At 43.7% G+C, this 20,112-nt stretch overlaps 1 protein-coding gene across 5 annotated transcripts in view; it reads left to right on the forward strand.

Moving 5' to 3' along the window:
• The first annotated feature begins 3,294 nt into the window (after positions 1 to 3,294).
• Positions 3,295 to 20,112, forward strand: part of cmip (c-Maf inducing protein) — a 260,745-nt gene continuing 243,927 nt past the window's right edge. For all 5 annotated transcript variants that reach the window (XM_069901342.1, XM_069901343.1, XM_069901346.1 and 2 more), the window contains exon 1: positions 3,295 to 3,736. In XM_069901342.1, the coding sequence (XP_069757443.1) occupies positions 3,452 to 3,736 (285 nt within the window). In that variant the 5' untranslated portion in view covers positions 3,295 to 3,451. The remainder of the gene's footprint in view (positions 3,737 to 20,112) is intronic.

A 20,112-nucleotide genomic window follows, 5' to 3' on the forward strand; every position in this document is an offset into this window, starting at 1 on the left:
ATCCTCATCTTTTTTATACTGGCTATCCCCCCCTCTTCACTTTATCCTGACATAATGACCCAAAATGTTGGCCATCCTTCTACACCCACAGAGGCTGCTTGGCCTGCTGAGTGCTTCCAGCAGTTATTTGCCATAGATTCCAGCATCTGCAGGGTGAAGTGTCACAACTGGCCACTTCCTCTCATTTGATCACTTAGTAGAAATCAACAACTTTTACCTCAGTCGTAGCATTTTAATCACCAAGTCAGAAGCTCATGGGATCTGTTCCACAGAAGAGCCTATGATTTTGGCTGAAATAAGCAGAGGGTGCAGTGAAATCAGAGGGTTGCTTTTCAAAGGAGATGCGACAGGTTGATTCTGTTTTACTTATTGGACGTGGAAGGCACTTTTTTGAAAAAGATGGAATTGTGTTCTGCTGGTATTCTTGACTGATGGTGGAGGAGAGCAGGAAGGGAGGGAGGGAAGTCAGAGGTGTCTTCATTCTCCTTGCCAATTGAAGGACCATACTGTGTGTGTGACCAAAAGGTGTATCAACATTTCCTTACCCATGAATTTGTTCTGTGCATCAGAAAGACAAGAATGTTATTACCTGGTAGGGGAGGACTCTAGACTGTGGCCCTTCCTCACAGCACCATCATGTTGACTGTACTAAGCCTCAATGCATCCCTCAGCAGACACTCATGCAACCTGGAATGTGCCAATTGACAGCATTCCCGAACCAACATCTCTGTGTGTTGAAAGACCAACAGGTTTCAGGCAGACCAAAGTGTGTCTTTCACCGAGTTGATGGTCTTCCAGCAGTTCTGGTTGTCTGACTCTGTGTGGATTCCGGGAACAGCCGTAGAGTCCACTGTTACGCTGCTGCTGGGGTCATCCTTCTCCACAGTCCTAGCAAATCTAAATTTTGCAGAGGTGAAGGACTGTCTCCTCTCCACTGCAGTCATCTCCCACGGACAATGTGTGTTGTGGTTGATGTTCCAGTTGTACAGGAAGAATCTGGCTAGAAGGGCTCCTCTCACCACCAGCCAAGTCAAGTCCCAGTGCTTGTTCATGAGCCCTGGCAATGAGGCAGTCTGCCAGTTGACCTGGACAGTCTGCTCAGGGAAGCATCTCACAGTGTCCATCGAGTCCTCATCTCTCAGTGTCTGCAGAACATTCTGTGCTGACTACTTCTCTCTGATGGCTTTTGGGGATTGGCCATACCTGCGCCATGTACAGCAGTACTGACAATACCTCACATCTGAAGACCAGGTTCTTCCCTGTTATTGAGAGAGCCATGCTCACAGAACCTAATTTCTAATGGACATTTGCGATCTGTTTTAACCAATTCTTGTTGCACACCTTGACTCCCCAAACCAGATCACCAACTCCTTCAGTTAATCAGAGCTGACTGTGAAGGGGACAGTGAACTGGTTGGGCCAGTTACCAAAGAGTAGTGGCTTGCTCCTCTTCCAGTTTACCCTGGCACCTGATGCAGACTCAAATTGGCTGCAGATCAATCTGCAGACCAGCCATGTGTCCAGATAGAAGAAGGTGATGTCATCCATGTATAGAGAGAGGCCTTGACCTGAGTGCCTCCACAGCCAGGCAACATCACTCTTCCTTCTTGATAGATTCAGCAAAGGACTCCATGCAGCGCACAAGAGAGAAGATAGCCATTGATTTGGACTGCACTACAGATGTACATATAGAGCAGCTTAATCCGTCTAGATTCACTCCCCAAAGCCCATTTTGGAGAGCCCATCCATCATGCAAGTGTGATCAAAAGGGTTCTCCTGCTCTAAGCTGACCAGGCAGGTGTCCACTGCCCCCCCCCCCCCCCATGGTCATCAAGTGATCATATCTCTGAGTAGTGTGAGGCTGTCAGCGATCTTCCTTCCCAGAACTGTGCAGGTTTGGTCTGGGTGGATCACCTGCCCCATCGCAGGCTTGACTCAATTGGCGGTGGCCTTGGACAGGATTTTGTTGTCAAAGTTTAACAATGATACGGCTCTCTCATTCCTGATCTCCTCCTCTCTCTCCCCCCTGCATCTCAATATGCTTCAGGGTACTCGATGGCCAACATGAGGACCTGATGGGCGAAAGCCTTGTTGTCTGTGCTGTGTTGAGTGATAACTCTATGGTTTAATTTGAAGTGCCTAACCGACGTGGTTACATTTTCAAAAAAGAAAAACTGCAAAGAGCAAGATCTGCAGAGAACAACTCATTTTTCCTACAAGCTTCTTTGATATGTCAATCTAAATGCTCTACTGCTCCCTCTTCTGGGACAACGAAGACTTCCTATCTCTGTCCAAGGTGCAAAGGAGAGGTGTCTGCACAGCCTCTCGCTTGAGACAATCGTTTTCAATTTTATCACTTCTTTCTCTACTGCGCTCAGATATTGGCACTGCTCACAGACATGATATATGGGGGGGGGGGGGGGAACTAAAACCCCGTTTTGCTCTGTTTAGTGCAACACCTTAAGATGGTGGATATGCCTTCCTTTTGTGTTCCGAACCGTTGTCTGAACCCCCCCCGCAGTAATTAGCGGGGCACGCCTACATTATCCGGTCGCGGTGCAAACAGCGCTGGTCGCGCCGATCCACAGGAACCATGCGGCCGAACGGAGCGTGAACGCTTTGTCTGGGGGACAAAAACCCCCGGTGGGGACTCTTGCCTTCAAAAAGCCGGAAGGGGGGGGGGGGGGGTTCAATCGCCGCCTGCCCAGTATTTGCGCAGCCTTGGGTCACCGGTGCCCAGGTTGAACGCGATGAGAGGGCCACCCAGTCTCAGGGTGCGGACACCCGCGCAGAGACCCGTCTGAACGCGACCCCGCTTCTCAAGCCGCACATGTAAATGGATTGAAACGCGCTGCGGGGGGGGGGGGGGGGGGCTCTCGCACCTTGCCTCGAGTGCGTGGACGGACTCCCACACAGACCCAGGGGAGTCCGCTGCTGCGACCGCGCCTCTTTGAAATGAAAACAAAGTTGCCTCCAAAATGTGTCAAGTCGACGCAGATAATGGTGGCATCTCTCGCCACTGCTGCTGTACCTTTAAAACCACGCAGTGCATCCGCTGTGGTCAGTTTCACCCAAATCCATTGACGTCAGTGAGGAGCCACATGATCAGACAGAGACCAACCAGATCGGAAAGAGTTTCTGCAATGTTCATTGCTTGCCTCCAGTACCAAGATTACCCCTCACTAAATTAAGCTCCAGAATCGTGACGTTTCGCCTTTGTCTTTTTGGGGGGATCTCGGCTGCGCCCTTTGTTGTTTTGGGGGGGGGGTGGTGGGGGGTGGGGGTGGGGGGGGGGGGTGTTCCAGGGTTGGATTGGCTGCAGACCATGGCTTTGTTTCATCTAGCCCGCTTCTAGGACCACGGGGGAACGAAGGCAGCGAGCGGGATCCTGCCTGCCGCCGGGCTGCGGAGAACGCCTTTCCCCGTGCTGGGAGTCCGCCGACGGGGCTGCCATGGATTTCAGCCGCGGTGACCACACGCAGGGCTCCGAGGACAGGTCCTGCCTGCTGGCCGAGCCCTCGGCGGCCGAGCTCAACAAGCTGGGAGCTGCACCCTGCCGGCGTGCCAACCACTGTACTAACGGCATGAGGTACAAGCTTCTGCAGGAGGGGGACATCCAGGTGTGCGTGATCAGGCATCCCCGGACATTCCTGAGCAAGATCCTCACCTCCAAATTCTTGCGGAGATGGGAGCCCCACCACCTGACACTGGCCGATAACAGCCTTGCTTCAGCCACGGTAAGTGCCGAGAAGACACGGCCCGCAGACATTGAAGGCGCTGCGTTGAGCTGCAGAGTCAAACGAGCTTGTCGATCGCAGACTTAATTGATACAGTTATTTGGTTCACGTGCTTTATGGTTCAGATGTATCGACGGCAGGTTGTCAACCTCAACGTTGGCCGTCAACCTCGTTTCAGTCGCACCTTTTAATTTATTGTGACCAAGTTTCACTGCGTGACAAACGAATTTGCAGCAAGCCATCCCTTTTAGAACCGACCGACGAGTTAACCCCCTTCCTCCTGACGTTGTAACATTAGAATGAAACGAAGCTGAGAGACCGGGACCGTTTGGCGAGCATTTCAGAAGGTGCAGGGGACGGCTTGGCACTGCTGTCCAGCCCTGGCTCTCTTTTTTCAAGGGGGGGGGGGAAGCAAATCGATCGAGGCGATACTTTAGAACGAGGGTGACCAGTACGAAAGGGGGCGGGGGGAGAGCAGTGCGAAGGGAGCTGGCGACGAGAAGCATTGATCGGGCTTCAGTTCAAGCACGAGTTTCCACTGGCGCACAAGCCGTGATTTCGGTGTGTGGGAGTCACCCAACCCGAGAAGCCCGGCCACGGGAGCAGGCAACTCCTGTCATCGGGGAATTGTTGGGAAAGTTTGCAGAGCTTGGGAATGGCAGGATGTTTATGACTCGAGATGAGGGCAAACCGCTTCGGGTGTTGTTCCGAATAGACACATCCGGGCCCTAGGATCCGGCGAAGTCCATTGGGTGCAATTGCCTACCTGAGCCGACGCGAACCAGCCCTCCAGTCTTGAGACCGGCCGCCGGCTTAGGGGTTGGGGAGATATTGGGCCGCAGCTCTTCCTTCCCAACGAATTTCGTTTAGTGGAAAGGATTTTTCCGCGGGGATTCACAAACAAATAACCCGGGCGAGATTTTTGGAAGATGACTTGTTGACTGACCCGGGGCGTTGGGCATTTCATTAGGGAGGAGACAGGCAGCGTCGCTGGTCGGGGCACATCAGGTCAAGTCGACTATTGTTTCGTTAGCCCCCCCCCCCCCCCCCACCGGCATAAATGGATTTGGAAAATCACAGCGGCATCACTTCTAATGCAGACCCCCACTCCCCAAATAGAAGAACTCAATTGGAATGGTGCATCCCCCCCCCCCCCACTTCGCATGGCACTGAGAGAAGCCAGTGTTAAGCAGCCACTGGACGGCGAGGTCTCCTCTCTTCGTTTCCGACGCGCCCAACTCGAAGCGACGCGGGGCTCGGTCCTGGGGAGGGACGGCGGACCCGCTGACACGGTGAAGTCCGTCCCGAGGCTCGCCGCTTCCCTTCGCATCGACCGCATTTGCCGCAGAGCCAACGACACAGTCTCGTCTCCAATCAACCAACCTCCCTCTGTTGTGAACACAGTGCAGACGAGAGGAAACCTTCCAGCTTCATCCAGCCCAGATCACCGGGTTAGATGGAATTCAGCAGTACTCATTCATATATATTTATAGCAAGTTATGTAAACTGACCCGCACCGTGAATGACCAGAGCCCACCGCTGGGTCTGGGCACAAGTGCAATTGCAGGTTCGGTGATTAAATCAGGTTTATTCAATAAAAGGCAGAATAACATTCCCTACTCCAAATAGCAGTCAATAAAGGAGCAATTGGGTATACAATTAGGTCTCAAAATCTGCCATTCCGAAGCGAGGCAAACTGACAGAACTCCAAAACAACTAGTTGTCACCAGCGACTGATTTTTTCTCTCTCATCGAATTGGCTGATTCATTAATTGGAAGAATGCACCGGCCCTGCCCAACTTTTTAGTTGGACGCCTGATTAATTTAACCAGGAGGAAGCTAAATCTGCACCAGCTGGTTATTTTCGGAAGAGGTTGATGTTGACTCTCGGTTAACTGGGGTTCCCAGGGCTGGCAGTGCCCGTGATGTCGAAAAATTCATGCTGAGCCCACCTGTAATTGGAAACCCTGGGGGATTTTCTGAGAGCCGATTGATCCTGAAAAGTTCAGATTTATTATCAAAGTTGCACACATGACATCAGATTATGAGATTACTTTTCCTTGCCGGTGGAGCAAAAACTGTACTCAAGAAGATACATTTGCACACTGTGTATATTCAAGAGGGAAGTGTTTGCGTGTATTTTGTGAAAACTAAAGAAAATTTTAAAAAAAGATACATTGACATGGTTTCGGACACAGGTTGATTTTCTTTTTAATTTGCATGTCTGATGGGGCTCTTTTAAAATTGTGGCTATATAGTTTTAATGTGTAACTCCCCCCCCCCCACCCCCCATTACGAATGACATTTCCAATGGCAAATATCTCTCCAGCCTGCTGCACAAAGAATCAGCCAAACTTTCCTTAAGTTTAAGGTATATTTTCAGATGAATGTTTGAGATCTCAGAGGACTTGCTTGGTATTTCCGAAAATCATACCCGAAAGCTTGTATCCTGCAACCCGTTTCAAATTAACTATTGAACTACAGGTCTGCATTGGTAGCAAGTCAGTAGAAAAATAGGAGAAAAATAAAGGTTTTTTACAAATGTGAGAGCAACAAGGCTTTGAAACTAGACAAGTATTTTCTGGTGATGCTGTTGAGCAAGTTCCTCAACTTCAATTTGTTAAAGAAAAAAAATTTGGTCTGGAGAAAAAGAATGTCAGTGAGCTTATTGAAACTATTTGTTGAGATTCTCTGTTTATTTTCACAGTTAGAGAGGAGAAGTAGGCATGGGGGAAATCATCTTGGAAAAATGCACACAGAAATGCTTGACTTCCTTATATTGCTCTCAAAGTATTTTGCACAATGGCTAAAATAATTGTATTTAATTATGGACAAATCCGAAAATTAAGGTTGGTGTGGAACATACCAAGGGACTGGGAAAATTGAAAATAATCTAAATCAGCCATTGGCGACCTATTTTTTTTGCTGGCAATGGCCCCCTGAGGACTCTGCTCGAAGTTTAGGGCCCCCTACCCTGTGAACCAGTCACGTTTTGGTTTCTTCCGCACTTTTCTCCTACCGACTACATAACAAATCATTTTTTAAAAATGCTATGAGGTGAAAAGACAACAAGGCTTTTACTTAAATGTGCCAGGGGACTCTCGGGCCCCAATTGAAAAGGGTGATCTAAAGCGTTGCATTCTTGGTAGAATCCATCCTGGGGACTGTTTGGCGTCATTACTAATAAGGTAAAATAACGTGTCTAAAAAGTTATATTTGAACTTGATATATATTACCTGCACTTTCAGTCCGAGTTGGGACTGTGGCGGGATGTTACTTACCTTCATTTGTGTTCTACATTTATACTCCGTTTGTTTCAACCCCACTTTTAGCAGTTGAAAGCTGATTTAAAACTTTTGATTCATAGCTGAATTTAAAGCAGAGTTTAACAAAATATGGCCCTCCTGTAAGGACAAAGGAGAACAAAACCCATTGCTGGAGTTGAATTCTACCATGAGTGAAGAGAATATAACAATGTGATTCATTGAAAATGGGGGGAAAATGCAGATGCTAGAAATCAGAAATAAATGCTGGGAATGAAACACATGGAAGGCCAGAGAGCAGACATAAGGAGAGAAATCAAGTTAATGTTACATGTCCAAGACCTTTTGTCATTATGTAATTAATAATGTATGTCATGGTGGGAAATATAGAAATATGTAAAGTTTGACAAAGAAAAGTAAGATGAAGCTTATGGAGAGTATAAAGGACATTATGAACCAGAAGGACAGACTGGTTGTTTCCATGCAGTACATTGTTTGTGATTGTATAAAATGATGCATTAGCCAGCATCAAATTGTATTCTCTGGACTGACTCTTTAGAAAGTTAACAATTTTTAATCACACACTTTGGTAACATACTCTCTACCAGGCTTTATAGTTCGAGTTCAATGAAGAATACAGCACATGTGATGAAGTTGAGGTTCACTTCAGTTTAAAAAAAAAACTGGTGTCCTTTCAACACACAGGAGAACCTTGGCTTCCAGTATTTGTATTTCACCTGATTCTCCTCCCAGTTCATGGCAAAGAATAGGAAATGATCAAAAATTTGGAGGTCAGACCTAATCTTTGTGGTTAACGTTTGCTCAGCGTGGTCTGGATAGAGAAGGAAGGGGCAAATTTCTACAATGCAACATAACCATAGTCATTTTATCAATACTTTAAGTGATTAAAGCAGAATTTAAACCTATGTTGTTATGTGTATCTTTTAGATTTAAACACATATAGAAGTATGTATTTTACCATTTTTAATGAGATATAGGTTTATTTCCTACACCTTCAGTGAATACCTTTGCTCATTTGTTTATTTTGAAAGACATTGCTGATTTACATGAAATTATTTGTAATTTTGTTCTATAACTGTAGTCCCTGGCCATGAGGAACTGGTATGAGATTATACAGTGTAAGATTAGATTGAATTATTGAAGCCAAGAAATACTTAATATAACAATCTTGAACTGGATTGAGGCTCATTTCTTGGAGGTGAAAAGACGTTCTACCATTTTACTTCCCAATATTACTTCTTAAACTTTGATTGATGTCAATTTTGAATGTTGAGAATTTCTAAGCTGCACCATAAATGGAAAGCATTTTTAAGAAGGGAAGAACTCATTGAAAGAACCCATGGTATTTTGGCCAAGTTGCTTTTTTTTATGAGAAGCATTACAAATACATATTCCTTTAAAAGTTTCAGATCATTAAGGTAGAGGAAGTGAGGAACGAATGTTTTATTTAGATCTGGAATTGTGCTATGAAGACAGGAAATAGACGTAGAAGCAAGCTGTTCTACCCCTGTGCTTACTCTGCCTTTCTGTAAGATCACAGCTATACTTCTACCCCAAACCATCTTCCATCTTTAGCCTCCTTTTGCTCTTGATTTATCTTAACATTTGTCAATCTCCAATTTGAATATAGAAACATATGGAGCATTCCATCACGGAAAAAGATCCTTTGTCCCTTCTTGTCTGTGCTGAATTATTATTCTGCACAGTGCCACTGACATCCACCCAGACCATACCCCTCCCTATCCAAATCTTTGCAAAGTGTTAAAATTGAGCCTATATTCACCACATCAGCAGGTTGCTCATTCCACAACCCCCCTCCCAACCCCTGTGTGAAGAAGTTTCCCCTAATATTCCTCATAAACCATTCCCCTTTCACCTTTAACCCATGTCCTCTGGTTTGCATTTCACCTAAACTCAGTGGAAAAAGCCTCCTTGCATTTACTCTATCTATACCCCTCATATAAAGAGAGAGAGTTAATTAATAATCATGTATTTAAGGAGTCTTATGGGAAGAGTGATCATTATACGATTGAAAATAATTTAGTTCACCTTGAAGCTGGGAATAAAATGTAAACATATCAAACCAACTTGGAAATAATTTTTTTGAAAAGTTGATTAAAAGGGAAGATGGTAGCTGATGGTCAAATATTTGATTGTAAATTTGCAACAATAAAATCTGCTGTTGAACTTTCAATAGCTACATACACAGGAAAAGATCAGTGAAAGCTAATAGCTTACAGGATGAGCTTGGCTAAAGGGAAGGAGCTAAAAGCATTTGCTAAGAGGTAGTGGTGGAGAAATTAAAGGGTCTAAAAGTCCATAAATTTGACGAGAAGTATGTATTGGAAGTGGCTGGATGTGAAGGCTTTTGATACAGTATAAAAAAGTTATGAAACCAAATTGGGTCACGTGGGATTGGGGGGTGGATTAAGGATTAGTCAATGGATAAAAATCATTATGGATAAACCAGCCATTCACAGGTTTGGATGCTGTAAAATAGGATGGATCATAAACTGGGTTGAGCTCCAGTTCACCACCCATATCAGTAAATTGGGCAAGAGGACTGAATGCAATGTATCCAAGTTTGGTGGTGATACAAAGTCAATTGACAGTGTGAGGTCTGGGGTGGATATTGATAGGTGAAGGTAATGGACAAAGACAAAGAAGATAAAATAAAGTTCAAAGTTCATATTTATTGTCAGAATACATGCAGGACATCACACACAGCCCTGAGATTCATTTTCCTAAGGGCACCTCTGTATCTCTGAACATCAATATTTTCAACCTCACCATTAGCAAAGTGCTCTGCTTTTCCACATGTCTATGAAGGTGGAAGATTTCACATTCTCATATTTTGCCACCAGGCTCACAAACAACAAACAATAAAGCTGTACTCAAGGAAAGTACTCAAGGAATGCAACAGGCAGAATTGTAAACAAGGAAAGAAGTGCAAATTAACTGCAACACAGGAAATAAATATTCAGTAATAAATAATGTGCAAAGAGTCCCTAAATGAGTGAGTCTCTGAGTTTGTTTGTGAGCCTGATGGCAAAATATGAGAATGTGAAATCCTCCACCTTCATAGACCTGTGGAAAAGCAGAGCACTTTGCTAATGGTGAGAGGTTGAACATATTGATGCTCAGAGATACGGAGGTGCCCTTGTACATGAAATTTAAAAGTTAATGTGCAGGTGAAGAATGCAATAAGGAAGGCTGACAGTTGACCTTTATTGCATGAAGATTGGAGAACGTGAATAAAGATGTCTTAATGCAATTATTTATGGCCCTGCTGAGATTGCATCAATGGCTTTCCACATAAGGACTGCTACTGTACTAAGGGAACGAAGGACTTGCGACTGAGGTCATCATGTTCACCAAATTTATATCCCTGCGAGAGGGATGATTCTTTGAGAATAATTGTAAAGAGACCTTTTAGCACATTGGGCTTCATAAATCAATGAGTACAGGAGTTGGGGATGTTATGGATAAATTATATAAGATGCTGGTGAGGAAAAAATTGGAGTATTGTGTGCAGGTTTGGTCACTTACCTACAGGAAAGATATTAATAAGAATGCTAAGAAGATTTACTAGGATATTGCTGGGACTTGAAGAATTGAGTTAGAGGGACAGGTTAAACAGGTTAGACCTTCATTCCATGGAGCACTGAAGAATAAAGGAGATTTGACAGAGGTATACAAAATTATGATGGGTTTATAAAGAGTAAATGCAATGTTTAGTGGGAACATTAGGGGGAATTTCTTCACACAGAGAATGGTAAGAGTATGGAATGAGCTGCCAGCTGAAGTGGTGAATGCAGGCAAAATTGTAACATTTCTGAAAAATTTGGAGAGATACAGGATGAGAGGGGCATGGAGGAATATAGACTGGGTGCAGGTCAGTGGGACTAGGCAGAATAGTAGGTTGGCAGAGACTAGAAGGGCTGAATAGCCTGTTTCCTGCGCTGTAATGGTTTATGGTTCCAAGGAGAAGGGTCTGTGTTGTCTACATTTTAGAAGAATGAGACGTTACACGCAGCATTGTAATGGGACTTAAGTAATGGATACTGGGATGAGGTTTTCATTAGCTGGGATATCCAGATCTACAGGTCACAAAATCTATTGAAATTGGCAAATGCGAGAAACTGATTGGAAACTGTACTTCACAAATAAAGGGATGGAGTACAGAGCATGGAATTCATGAAGGACTTTTATAAAACACTGGGTTGGGAAACATTTGCAAATTGTTTCCATTTGTGGTTACTCTATTGTGGGAAAGATGAAAAGCATCAGAAGAACATAAGATATTCACTCAGATGATTGCAGGGCTGTGAGACAGTCATTATGTGGATAGGCTGGAGAAACAGGGGTTGTTTTGGAAAGAGAGGAAGTTGTGAGGAGATCTGATACAGTTTCCATTAGTGGAGAGGTTCAGGAATTAGAGTTCTTGGAATGAATCAAAACTAACAGAATTTTTTTTAAATGAAGCTAATGGTTAGTCTGTAACTTACTGCCAGAGCTGAGGATGGAGGCAGAATAAATTATAGCATTCAGAAGGGAGTTGGATGAATATCTGAAAGGAAATAATTGCATGGTGTGGACTCAAGGCTACATCATTGGACCAACTGCTTTGTATTTACATAAAGTCTACAGATTATAGTTCAACACACAAAAGTGCTGGAGATCCCGCAGAGTCCTTTATGGTAAAGATACATAACCAACATTTTGGGCCTGAGGTATGAGGTAAAATCAGGTAAATAAAACAGCGGCCGGTGGGGGTGGGGGGGTAGAGGGAAGGAGCACAGACAAGAGTTCACGGGTGGATATGGGTGGAATAGCACGAGAGAAAAATGCTGAGAAGTGATGAGGCAGGAGATAGCTCTCTGAATGGAGAGGGAAGGGGGGTGGAGAGCTGAAAGACATGAGGCAGGGAAAGTGAGGGAAACAGGAAAAGGGCCAAATTGAAATTGGAGAACAGAGAGCCATTTCCTCCCCTTATCTCTTTGCAGCTTTTTTTCTCTTCTGCCCTCCCACTCATATCCAACCATAACCTCTTGCATGTGGGCCTTTGCTTCTCCCCCTGCTCCCCATTTTATTCAGGCGCCTGCCTGCTTTTTTTGCTTACAACTTGACAGATTGCTCAGGCCCTAAATATTGGTCATGAATCCTTGCCATTAAGGACAGTGAGCATTAAACCCATTATGTGCTCCTGTGCTTTGTAGTCACCAGAATCAGCCATGCAAGACATGACCGGAAGAAATATATTCACTTGGAGGGTGTTGAGTCTGTGAAATCCTGTATCCTGGATCCCTTGGAGGCATAGATGTTGAGTACCTTCAACAAAAACTGATAGATTTTTCAATATTAAACAAATCAAGTGATATAAGGTTAGTGCAGAAAATGATACTGCAATTAGCCATGATCTTACTTAATGACAGAGAAGGGAAGGACCAACTGCTTTGTATGGCTATATAATTTTTAAGTCCCTATCTTTGGCACTTTCATTCTAAATGGTATCATCATCATGCAAGGTAATTCCTGGGTCTATTTATCTTTTCAGGTCGCGGCCTGAGATCAGATTCAAGCACTAAGTACATGACTCAGCTTTTAACATGGCAAGTAGACCATGGACGTTCCTGATGAGACCAATCCATACTGCCCTTTGGTAGAGGCACAAATAAAAACAAGATTTCAGCTCATGAACCAGATTTGCTGTTGTCTGAAGAAGGGGCGCAAAATCATTAAGGACCTTTTCCACCCTGGCCACACAGCAACTTTCAGCTGCTCTCATCAGGACAGAGATACAGTTCAAGTCCAGTTTATTGACATCTGATTGTATAAGTACAACCCGACGAAACAGCATTCTCCAGTCTTGGTGCAAAATGTGCAGACGTACAACCAGACATAACGCACATTCGGACAAACAATACATATGCAGGACAAGTATTTCATCTATACAAGTAAATAAATAAATATTGTTTTGTATATAGGATAGAATTGGATGGTTAGTGTGAGCAGTTCCTTTGGTTGTTCAGCATTTTAAAAAGTTCATGGGAAGAAGCTGTTTCTCAGCCTGGTGGTGCTGGTCCTGATGCTCTTCCCTGTCGAGAGCAGCTGAAAGATGCTGTGAGCAGGGTGGATGGGGTCCTCAATAATTTTGCCCACCCTCTTCAGACAACAATACCAGTAGATCACCGATGGGGGGGAGGGGGGAGAGATGCCAGTGATCCTCTCTGCCACTCTTATGGTCCTGTGGATTGATCTCTGATCCATTTCTCTGCAGCAACTGTACCACACTGTGATGCAGCCAGCTGAAATGCTCTTGTTAGAGCTCCTGTAGAAGGTTGACATAATGGTGGCCGGTAGCCTTGCCCGTTCAGTCTTCTCAGGAAGTGCAGTCGCTGATTCGTCTACCTGACAAGTGAGGAGATGTTGAGTGTCCACGAAAGGTCACTAGTTAAGTGAACGCCAAGCAACGGTGCTCTCCATTCTCTCTACTACAGGGTTGTTGATGTGTAGTGGAGGGTGGTCATTCCTAGTTTTCCTCCTGAAGTCCACAATCATCTCCTTTGTCTTGTCCACATTGAGACTCATTGTGTTATTTTTGCACCATTTCATGAGATTTTCCACCCCTTCTCTGTAGTGCAACTCATCATTGTTGCTGATGAGGCCGACGACTCTTGTGTCATCTGCAAACACGTTGCCACTGTTGAAGCTTGATCGGGAAAGGCAGTCATGGGACAGTAACATGAACAGGAGCAAGCTGAGCACATAGGCTTGGGGTGTGCCAATGTTCAGAGCCAACGGCAGTGTTCAGAACCAGCGCCATCAGGCTGAGAAACAACTTCTTCCCACAGGCAGTTTGAATGCCAGAGGAATTGCTCACACTAACCATCTAAGACTTTACGAAGCAACATCAGTTTATTTATTTATTTGTATAAATTAAAAAGTTATCTTGCATATGTCTTGTTTGTCTGTATGTGTGTTATGTCTGATTGTGTGTCTGTGTGTGTCTGTGTGTTTTGCACCGAGGACCGGAGACTGCAGTTTCGTCAGGTTATTCTTGTGCAATTGGATGCACATGCAAATGAAGTGACTAAAAAGAAACCTGTTTGGGAGACTGCCAAATCTGAAGTGATCGACATCTTCTCAGTTTGCCAACTGAATTCCCTTCTAGTTGTGTCTCCTTCTTTAAAGTAGTTGTCTGTGAAGTCTTTGTGTCAGCAAAGTGCCCGGGGATGCCCAGGAATTGCCCACATCCTGTCAGTCTGATGCTAACAAGGCCTGCTCTCTAATATTGCATCTCCCCATGCAGTACAGGAATTTCCTAGGCAAACTAATTCCTACTAGCTTCAATCAATGTCCCAAGGGAAACACCCCCAATGGGCATTAAGAATAGGGATAACCAAATAATTGCCAATATATTTATGTGAGTATCATATTTTTGTTACACTTTCAATTTTCAAGAATTTCAAAATTTAGTGTCATGAAATTTGTTGTTTTGTGCAGCATTACAGTACAAATATTGGTGTAAAGTTACAATTAAAAATAAGTAAATTAGTGCACAATTAAGAGAAAGTGAGGTCATTGTCCATTCAGAAATCTAGATTGAATTTGAATTTCCACATTGCTTTTTTACAGATTTTCTCTCAACAACTGGTTCTATTCCATATTATTTAATATGGATGATGTTGCCCTTCTGTCCCATGACCAGGCTATTACCAGAGCTGCCACAAAGGTTATCTGTAAATAGGCACTTAACTGTAGTAGATAAAAAAATACTTACAAACATACAATGTGACACATGTGCTCTATTATAAAACATTATATTCAATGATCACAATGGCAGTGGCAGAAAGGTCTTCTGTCTTTTCAAGGACAGAAGGTTTGCCAAATGCAGAATCAGAATTTATTATCATGAACAAGTCATGAAATTCAATGTTTTACAGCAGCTTCATTGTGTAAACATTCATATTATAACCATCTTACAACATTATTTTAATAAATAGTCCACGAAAAGTAAAAAGGCAGTGCCTTTGGTTCATTGATCATTCAGGAATCTGACGGCAGCAGGGAAGAAGTTGTCCTTGTGCCGCTGAGTGCTTGTCTTTAGGCTCCTGTCCCTTTTTTCCGATGGTAGCGGTGTGAAGAGGGCATGGCCTAGGTGGTGGGTCTTTGAGGATAGAGGTTGCTTTTTTAAGACATCACCTTATGTAGATGTCCTCAATGGAGTGAAGTCTGGTGCCTGTGATATGCTCTTGTCCTTCGGAAAAGAAAGTCTGTTTAATAGAAGCAAAATAAAAACACAATGCTAGAGAAACTCAGCAGGTCAAAACCGTGTATTTTATGTAGGAAAGATAAAGATTCTTTACCGTTTTGGGCTTGAGCCCTTTATCAAAGTGTGAACAAAATATAGGCAGGCATGTGAAAAAAAAGATTTTTGTTTGGGGGCCTGCCTACATTTTGAAGGCCCCAAATCTGAAACATTGGTTATGTATCTTTATCTCTGCTACATAAAGTGCACTGTTTGACCTGCTGAGTTTTCCAGCATTATGTTTTGCTTCAATCACGGTATCTGTAGACTTCCATGTTTTACTCTCATCTCTCAAATAGTCTTTTTCAGAACTCCACAAACACATTTTTACTTGTATTTTCTCAAACTCTGAAAGAATCAAGAGCCCTTTTTATACTTGCGTCCCAGTAAATTGGCCATTCAGTGTCCCAGTTAGGAATGGCATTTTGGCTGTCCACATTTGGCCATTCTTAACCGGGACACTGCACGCTTTCATACTTGCCACGAGCCATCCCCAGGATTAGGACTATTCTACCTTCTACTGGTGATTATGATTTTCTATTTAAACAAAATGAATCATGCCTAATTATAACATAATTAAGCTTTATGTACAGCACAGCATGAGCCCTCAGCCCCTGTTGTTGTGCCGACCTATACAAACTTTTATAAGGGACAGTGGGAAAGTGCTAGCAATGAATAGCAATAGCGGACAATTTTTAAACAGCGTGGGAAAGTTGGTAGTGCTATCGTGCACAATTTATAAAGTCTATGGGGGAAAAGTAATGGCAGACCTGCCCTCCCAGAATTCCATGCAGCTGTATGCACGGCTGCATACACAGAACACTCATGGAGGGAGTACTCTACTGCATGGAATTCTAGGAGGGCAGGTCCGCCATTGCTTTTTCCCACGGTCTTTATAAATTGTGCACGATAGTGCTACCAACTTTCCCCGCTGTTTATATATCTGCTATTGCTCTTTATTGGTAGCACTTTCCTCTCTCTCTCTCTCTCCTGCTTCAACTTGCCCATGGCAAAGTTTATACCTTAATTTTAATCTTCTTTCCTTCACATTCCTGCATCACGCAAAAAATGTGCATCATTTCTGTCCTAGAATCTTCACTTTCGCACTAGGCTAATCGGTTCAGACAATTTTGCTTTCACAGTTGACCCATAACCAGTCAATTGGCTGTTAATTCCTGGGACAGGGTGAAAGGGGCTAAGGACTCTCATTTTTCCTTTTGATTTTTTTTATCTTGCACCTTCGAATGATCTTTGAACCAAAGCCTTCAATGCTTGTTTATATCTCCTTTAATGCTTTCAAATTCATGCTCCCATTTCCCTTGCTACGTCGATGCTACATATTAAATTGCACTTGCTAATTTTCTGCTATAATTTATTGATCATCATTTACATTCTTTTGTTCACTTTGCAATTTATCATACCTTTGATTTAGAAGCATGTGTAAACCTGATATGCATCTAGTGAGTCATCCATGCCACGGATTGCCTCCAATTTAATATGTCTCCATTTTACCAACCCTGATTAAATGAATTTTGAAAATGTTTGCATGAAATATCCATTATTCATTTTTGCTTAAATGAGTGATTCTGTCAAATTACTCCGCTACATTAGCGAGACAAAATAGTAATGTCTCAAAAATGACTCTAACTTGTCACCTTGGCATTCTTATAATAAATGAGAAAACACTGGAAACACTTTCCAGGCAGTATCTATGGAAAGAGTTTAGGTTTGGGGTTGAAGACCTTCATCAGAACAGATACTTTCCCATTTGCTTGCACCCTGTCTTCATTGCCCTTCAATGACCTGATGAGGGGCACTGTTGGCATAGCGGTTAGCTTGACACACAGTGACCTAGGTGCGGATCCGCCGCTCTCTGTAAGGAATTTGTACATTCTCCCCGTGTCTGCAAGTGATTCTTCTGTGTGCCCCGGTTTCTTTCCACCCTTGAAAATGTATGGGGTTGTAGGCTAATTTGGGGGTAATTGGGCGGCATGGGTTTAATTGGCCAGAGTCGGCTTCTGCCACGTTGTAAATAAAAATTCTAATTTAATTTAGAGGAACCCAATATCTTCTACTGCGTAAGCAGCCTTCCAGACAGATCGATAAGTTTAACCATTCAAGATAATCAAGATTTTGCATTTCCTCCCACTTCCTCTGAGAATTTCAAATAATTTCCTCCAGACTGATCCATTGGCAACATTTTGCACCTGACACTATAATTTAATCTTCCTAGATCTTCACATTTGTCATTCCCCACCTCCCTCTTTTTGTTCTATCTTACCACGTGCATTATCTCTAACTTTTCCTAGTTCTGATGGAACGTTAATGACCCTGAGATATTAGCTCTATTTCTTCCTTCACATATGCTGCCTGTCCTGATATGTATTCTAGCATTTTCTGTCATTTCCCATAGTTGCACAGTTGGGTCCTTCCACCTTATTTGAATAAATATCGTCTCAGCGATGTGCTGTGCTTTTGAATTCTTTCACCAAACCATGCCTTATTTGTTTTCCTTCATTAACTAATAATGATACCATAAGGCCATAATCATAGGAGCACGAATAGACTCTTCACCTCATCAACTCTGTCCAACATTTAATCATGAGCTGATCCATTTTCCTACGCAGACTCACTGACAAGCCTTCTCCCCGTAACTTTTGATGTCCTGGCTAATCAAGAACCTATCAATCTCTGCCTTAAATACATCCAATGACCCGGCCTCCACAACGGCCTGTGGCAACAAATTCCACAGATTCACTAGCTTCTGGTTGAAGAAATTCCTCTGCATCCCTGTTCTAAGTGGATACCCTTCAATTCTGAAGTTGTGCCCTCTTGTCTTAGAATCTCCCACCATGGGAAACAACCTTTCTACATCATAGGTGTGTTAAGAAAGATGTGAAGATAGCTATAAAGGGTCACAGGTCAAAGGACAATTGCTAGTGTGAATAAATTCCAAAATTTCAAGGAGTCGGACTGTTCATCTTAAAAAGGCAATAGTTTGGGACAGCTTCATCTTAGGGACGTTAGGAGTGACAATGGGTGGTGGAAAACTGGAACATCAAAAGCAGATGTAGGCATTAGGTGCTTTTAAGCTGCAGCACCCGGGTAGCCCTCCTGGGACCCAGGTGTGATTAGTGGGGTAAAGGTATGGGGGGATAGCCCCAGTAAATCACCAACCCAGCAATTTAAGGGGGATCCCGCCCCCGTGATGACGTGGTAAGTGACGCATCACACAAACTAGTCTCTCCCGTCCCCCACCGGCTGTCAGTCTTCCACCGTCAATCGCGCTCCCCCCATCCCGCAGCAGCCGACTCCTCTCCCCTTCCTGGCAGTAGCGACCCCACTCCCTTTGATCATGGCACCTCCCCACCCAGCGGCAGTGACCTCTCTCCCCTCCTGATCACGGCAGGCACTTCACCAGGGGTTTCGCTGTGATGTCAGCATGCAAGTGCTGACTTCACTGGAACAACCAGGTTGGGCATTTTTGGTTTCAAGCCTCAGGAGGACGCGACCTAGGTGAGTATTACTGGGTTCCCTGACTACCTCCGAGGTAGGACAGGGACCCGGTTGAATTGGAACAACCCTGAGCGGGTTGGACCCTTTCAACCTATTGCGTGAGTGGGCCGTTAACTGGGCAAATTGCCTGGTTAACTCCATCTTACACGGCAGCTTGAAAGGGCCTATTGGGATTGCATAGTAGTTGCATTTTCCAAAGCTGTTGAAAAATCTGTGATCAGACCAGCCAACTCCTTGGGCTAAATTATTTTGTCACTTCTAGTTCATTAAAATATCACCTGGCTTTCTCGTCAGCTAAAGAGGTGGCTTACCTCCCTACAGGAACAGAACTAGCAATGAAAAATTGAATTACTACTCAAAACTAAGTTTAAGTCATTGGTTAAGATCTTTAACTAGCACTGATCTCAACATAGCCTGAAAGGCCGTCGTTCATTGTGGTCTGGTAGAATATAGTCCATGACTTTAAAAATCTTCAATCTGAGCAGTTGGGAGCTTATTATATGGTAAAAAGGGAACTTGATTGTAGCATTTGCTTTTGTGACCATGTGATTTGAGGGTATGTGGTTGTTAATGTTGATGTGGCAGAAAGTATGCAAGAAAAGATTGTTTTTATTAAAATAGTTTTAAAAGACTGTTTTATTCCTATGCAATTTCCCTCTCCCACCTGTACTGCAAACAGAACCAATTTTGTCATATTTTAATATCTCACATCGAGAAAGCCTTTGAGCTTTCTGAATTCTGATTTGAATAAACATATTGGCCTGTAATTAATTATTCTTCTACGTGACACAAAACACAGCTGATTTTTTTTCCTTCTGGGCCAGAACGTAGCAGGTGTATGAAAGCCTGCAGACACTGTGTCTTCTTCGAGAAGAGCTCAGGCCCGAAACGTCGGTTAATCGTCTTTACCTCCTATGGACACTGCAAGACCTGCTGAGTTCCTCCTGTAGTACAGTTGGGGATTCCTGAGACTGTTTTATTTTGGTCTGATAATCTGAGAAGCTTATAAGCGTGACATTCGAGTATACATCAAAGACAGAGCAATTTCAGTGAGAGATTTTATTTTGGAAACCCTAACCCTCTTTTAAACATTTTCCGAGTGATTTGTGTGGTAAACCATTGTATGTATATATTTATCTGTCGGGCACACCCATTGGCCAACTATACCCACAGTCTCCTGAATAAAGGTGACTGTCCCTCAGCCCCTCCTCAATTCAGGACAGTCGACCAGCAGGGATGTGCCTTCATTATATTGCGAATGATGG

The sequence above is a fragment of the Narcine bancroftii genome, chromosome 10 (genome assembly GCF_036971445.1).
Source record: "Narcine bancroftii isolate sNarBan1 chromosome 10, sNarBan1.hap1, whole genome shotgun sequence".
In the NCBI taxonomy this organism is placed as follows: Eukaryota; Metazoa; Chordata; class Chondrichthyes; order Torpediniformes; family Narcinidae; genus Narcine; species Narcine bancroftii.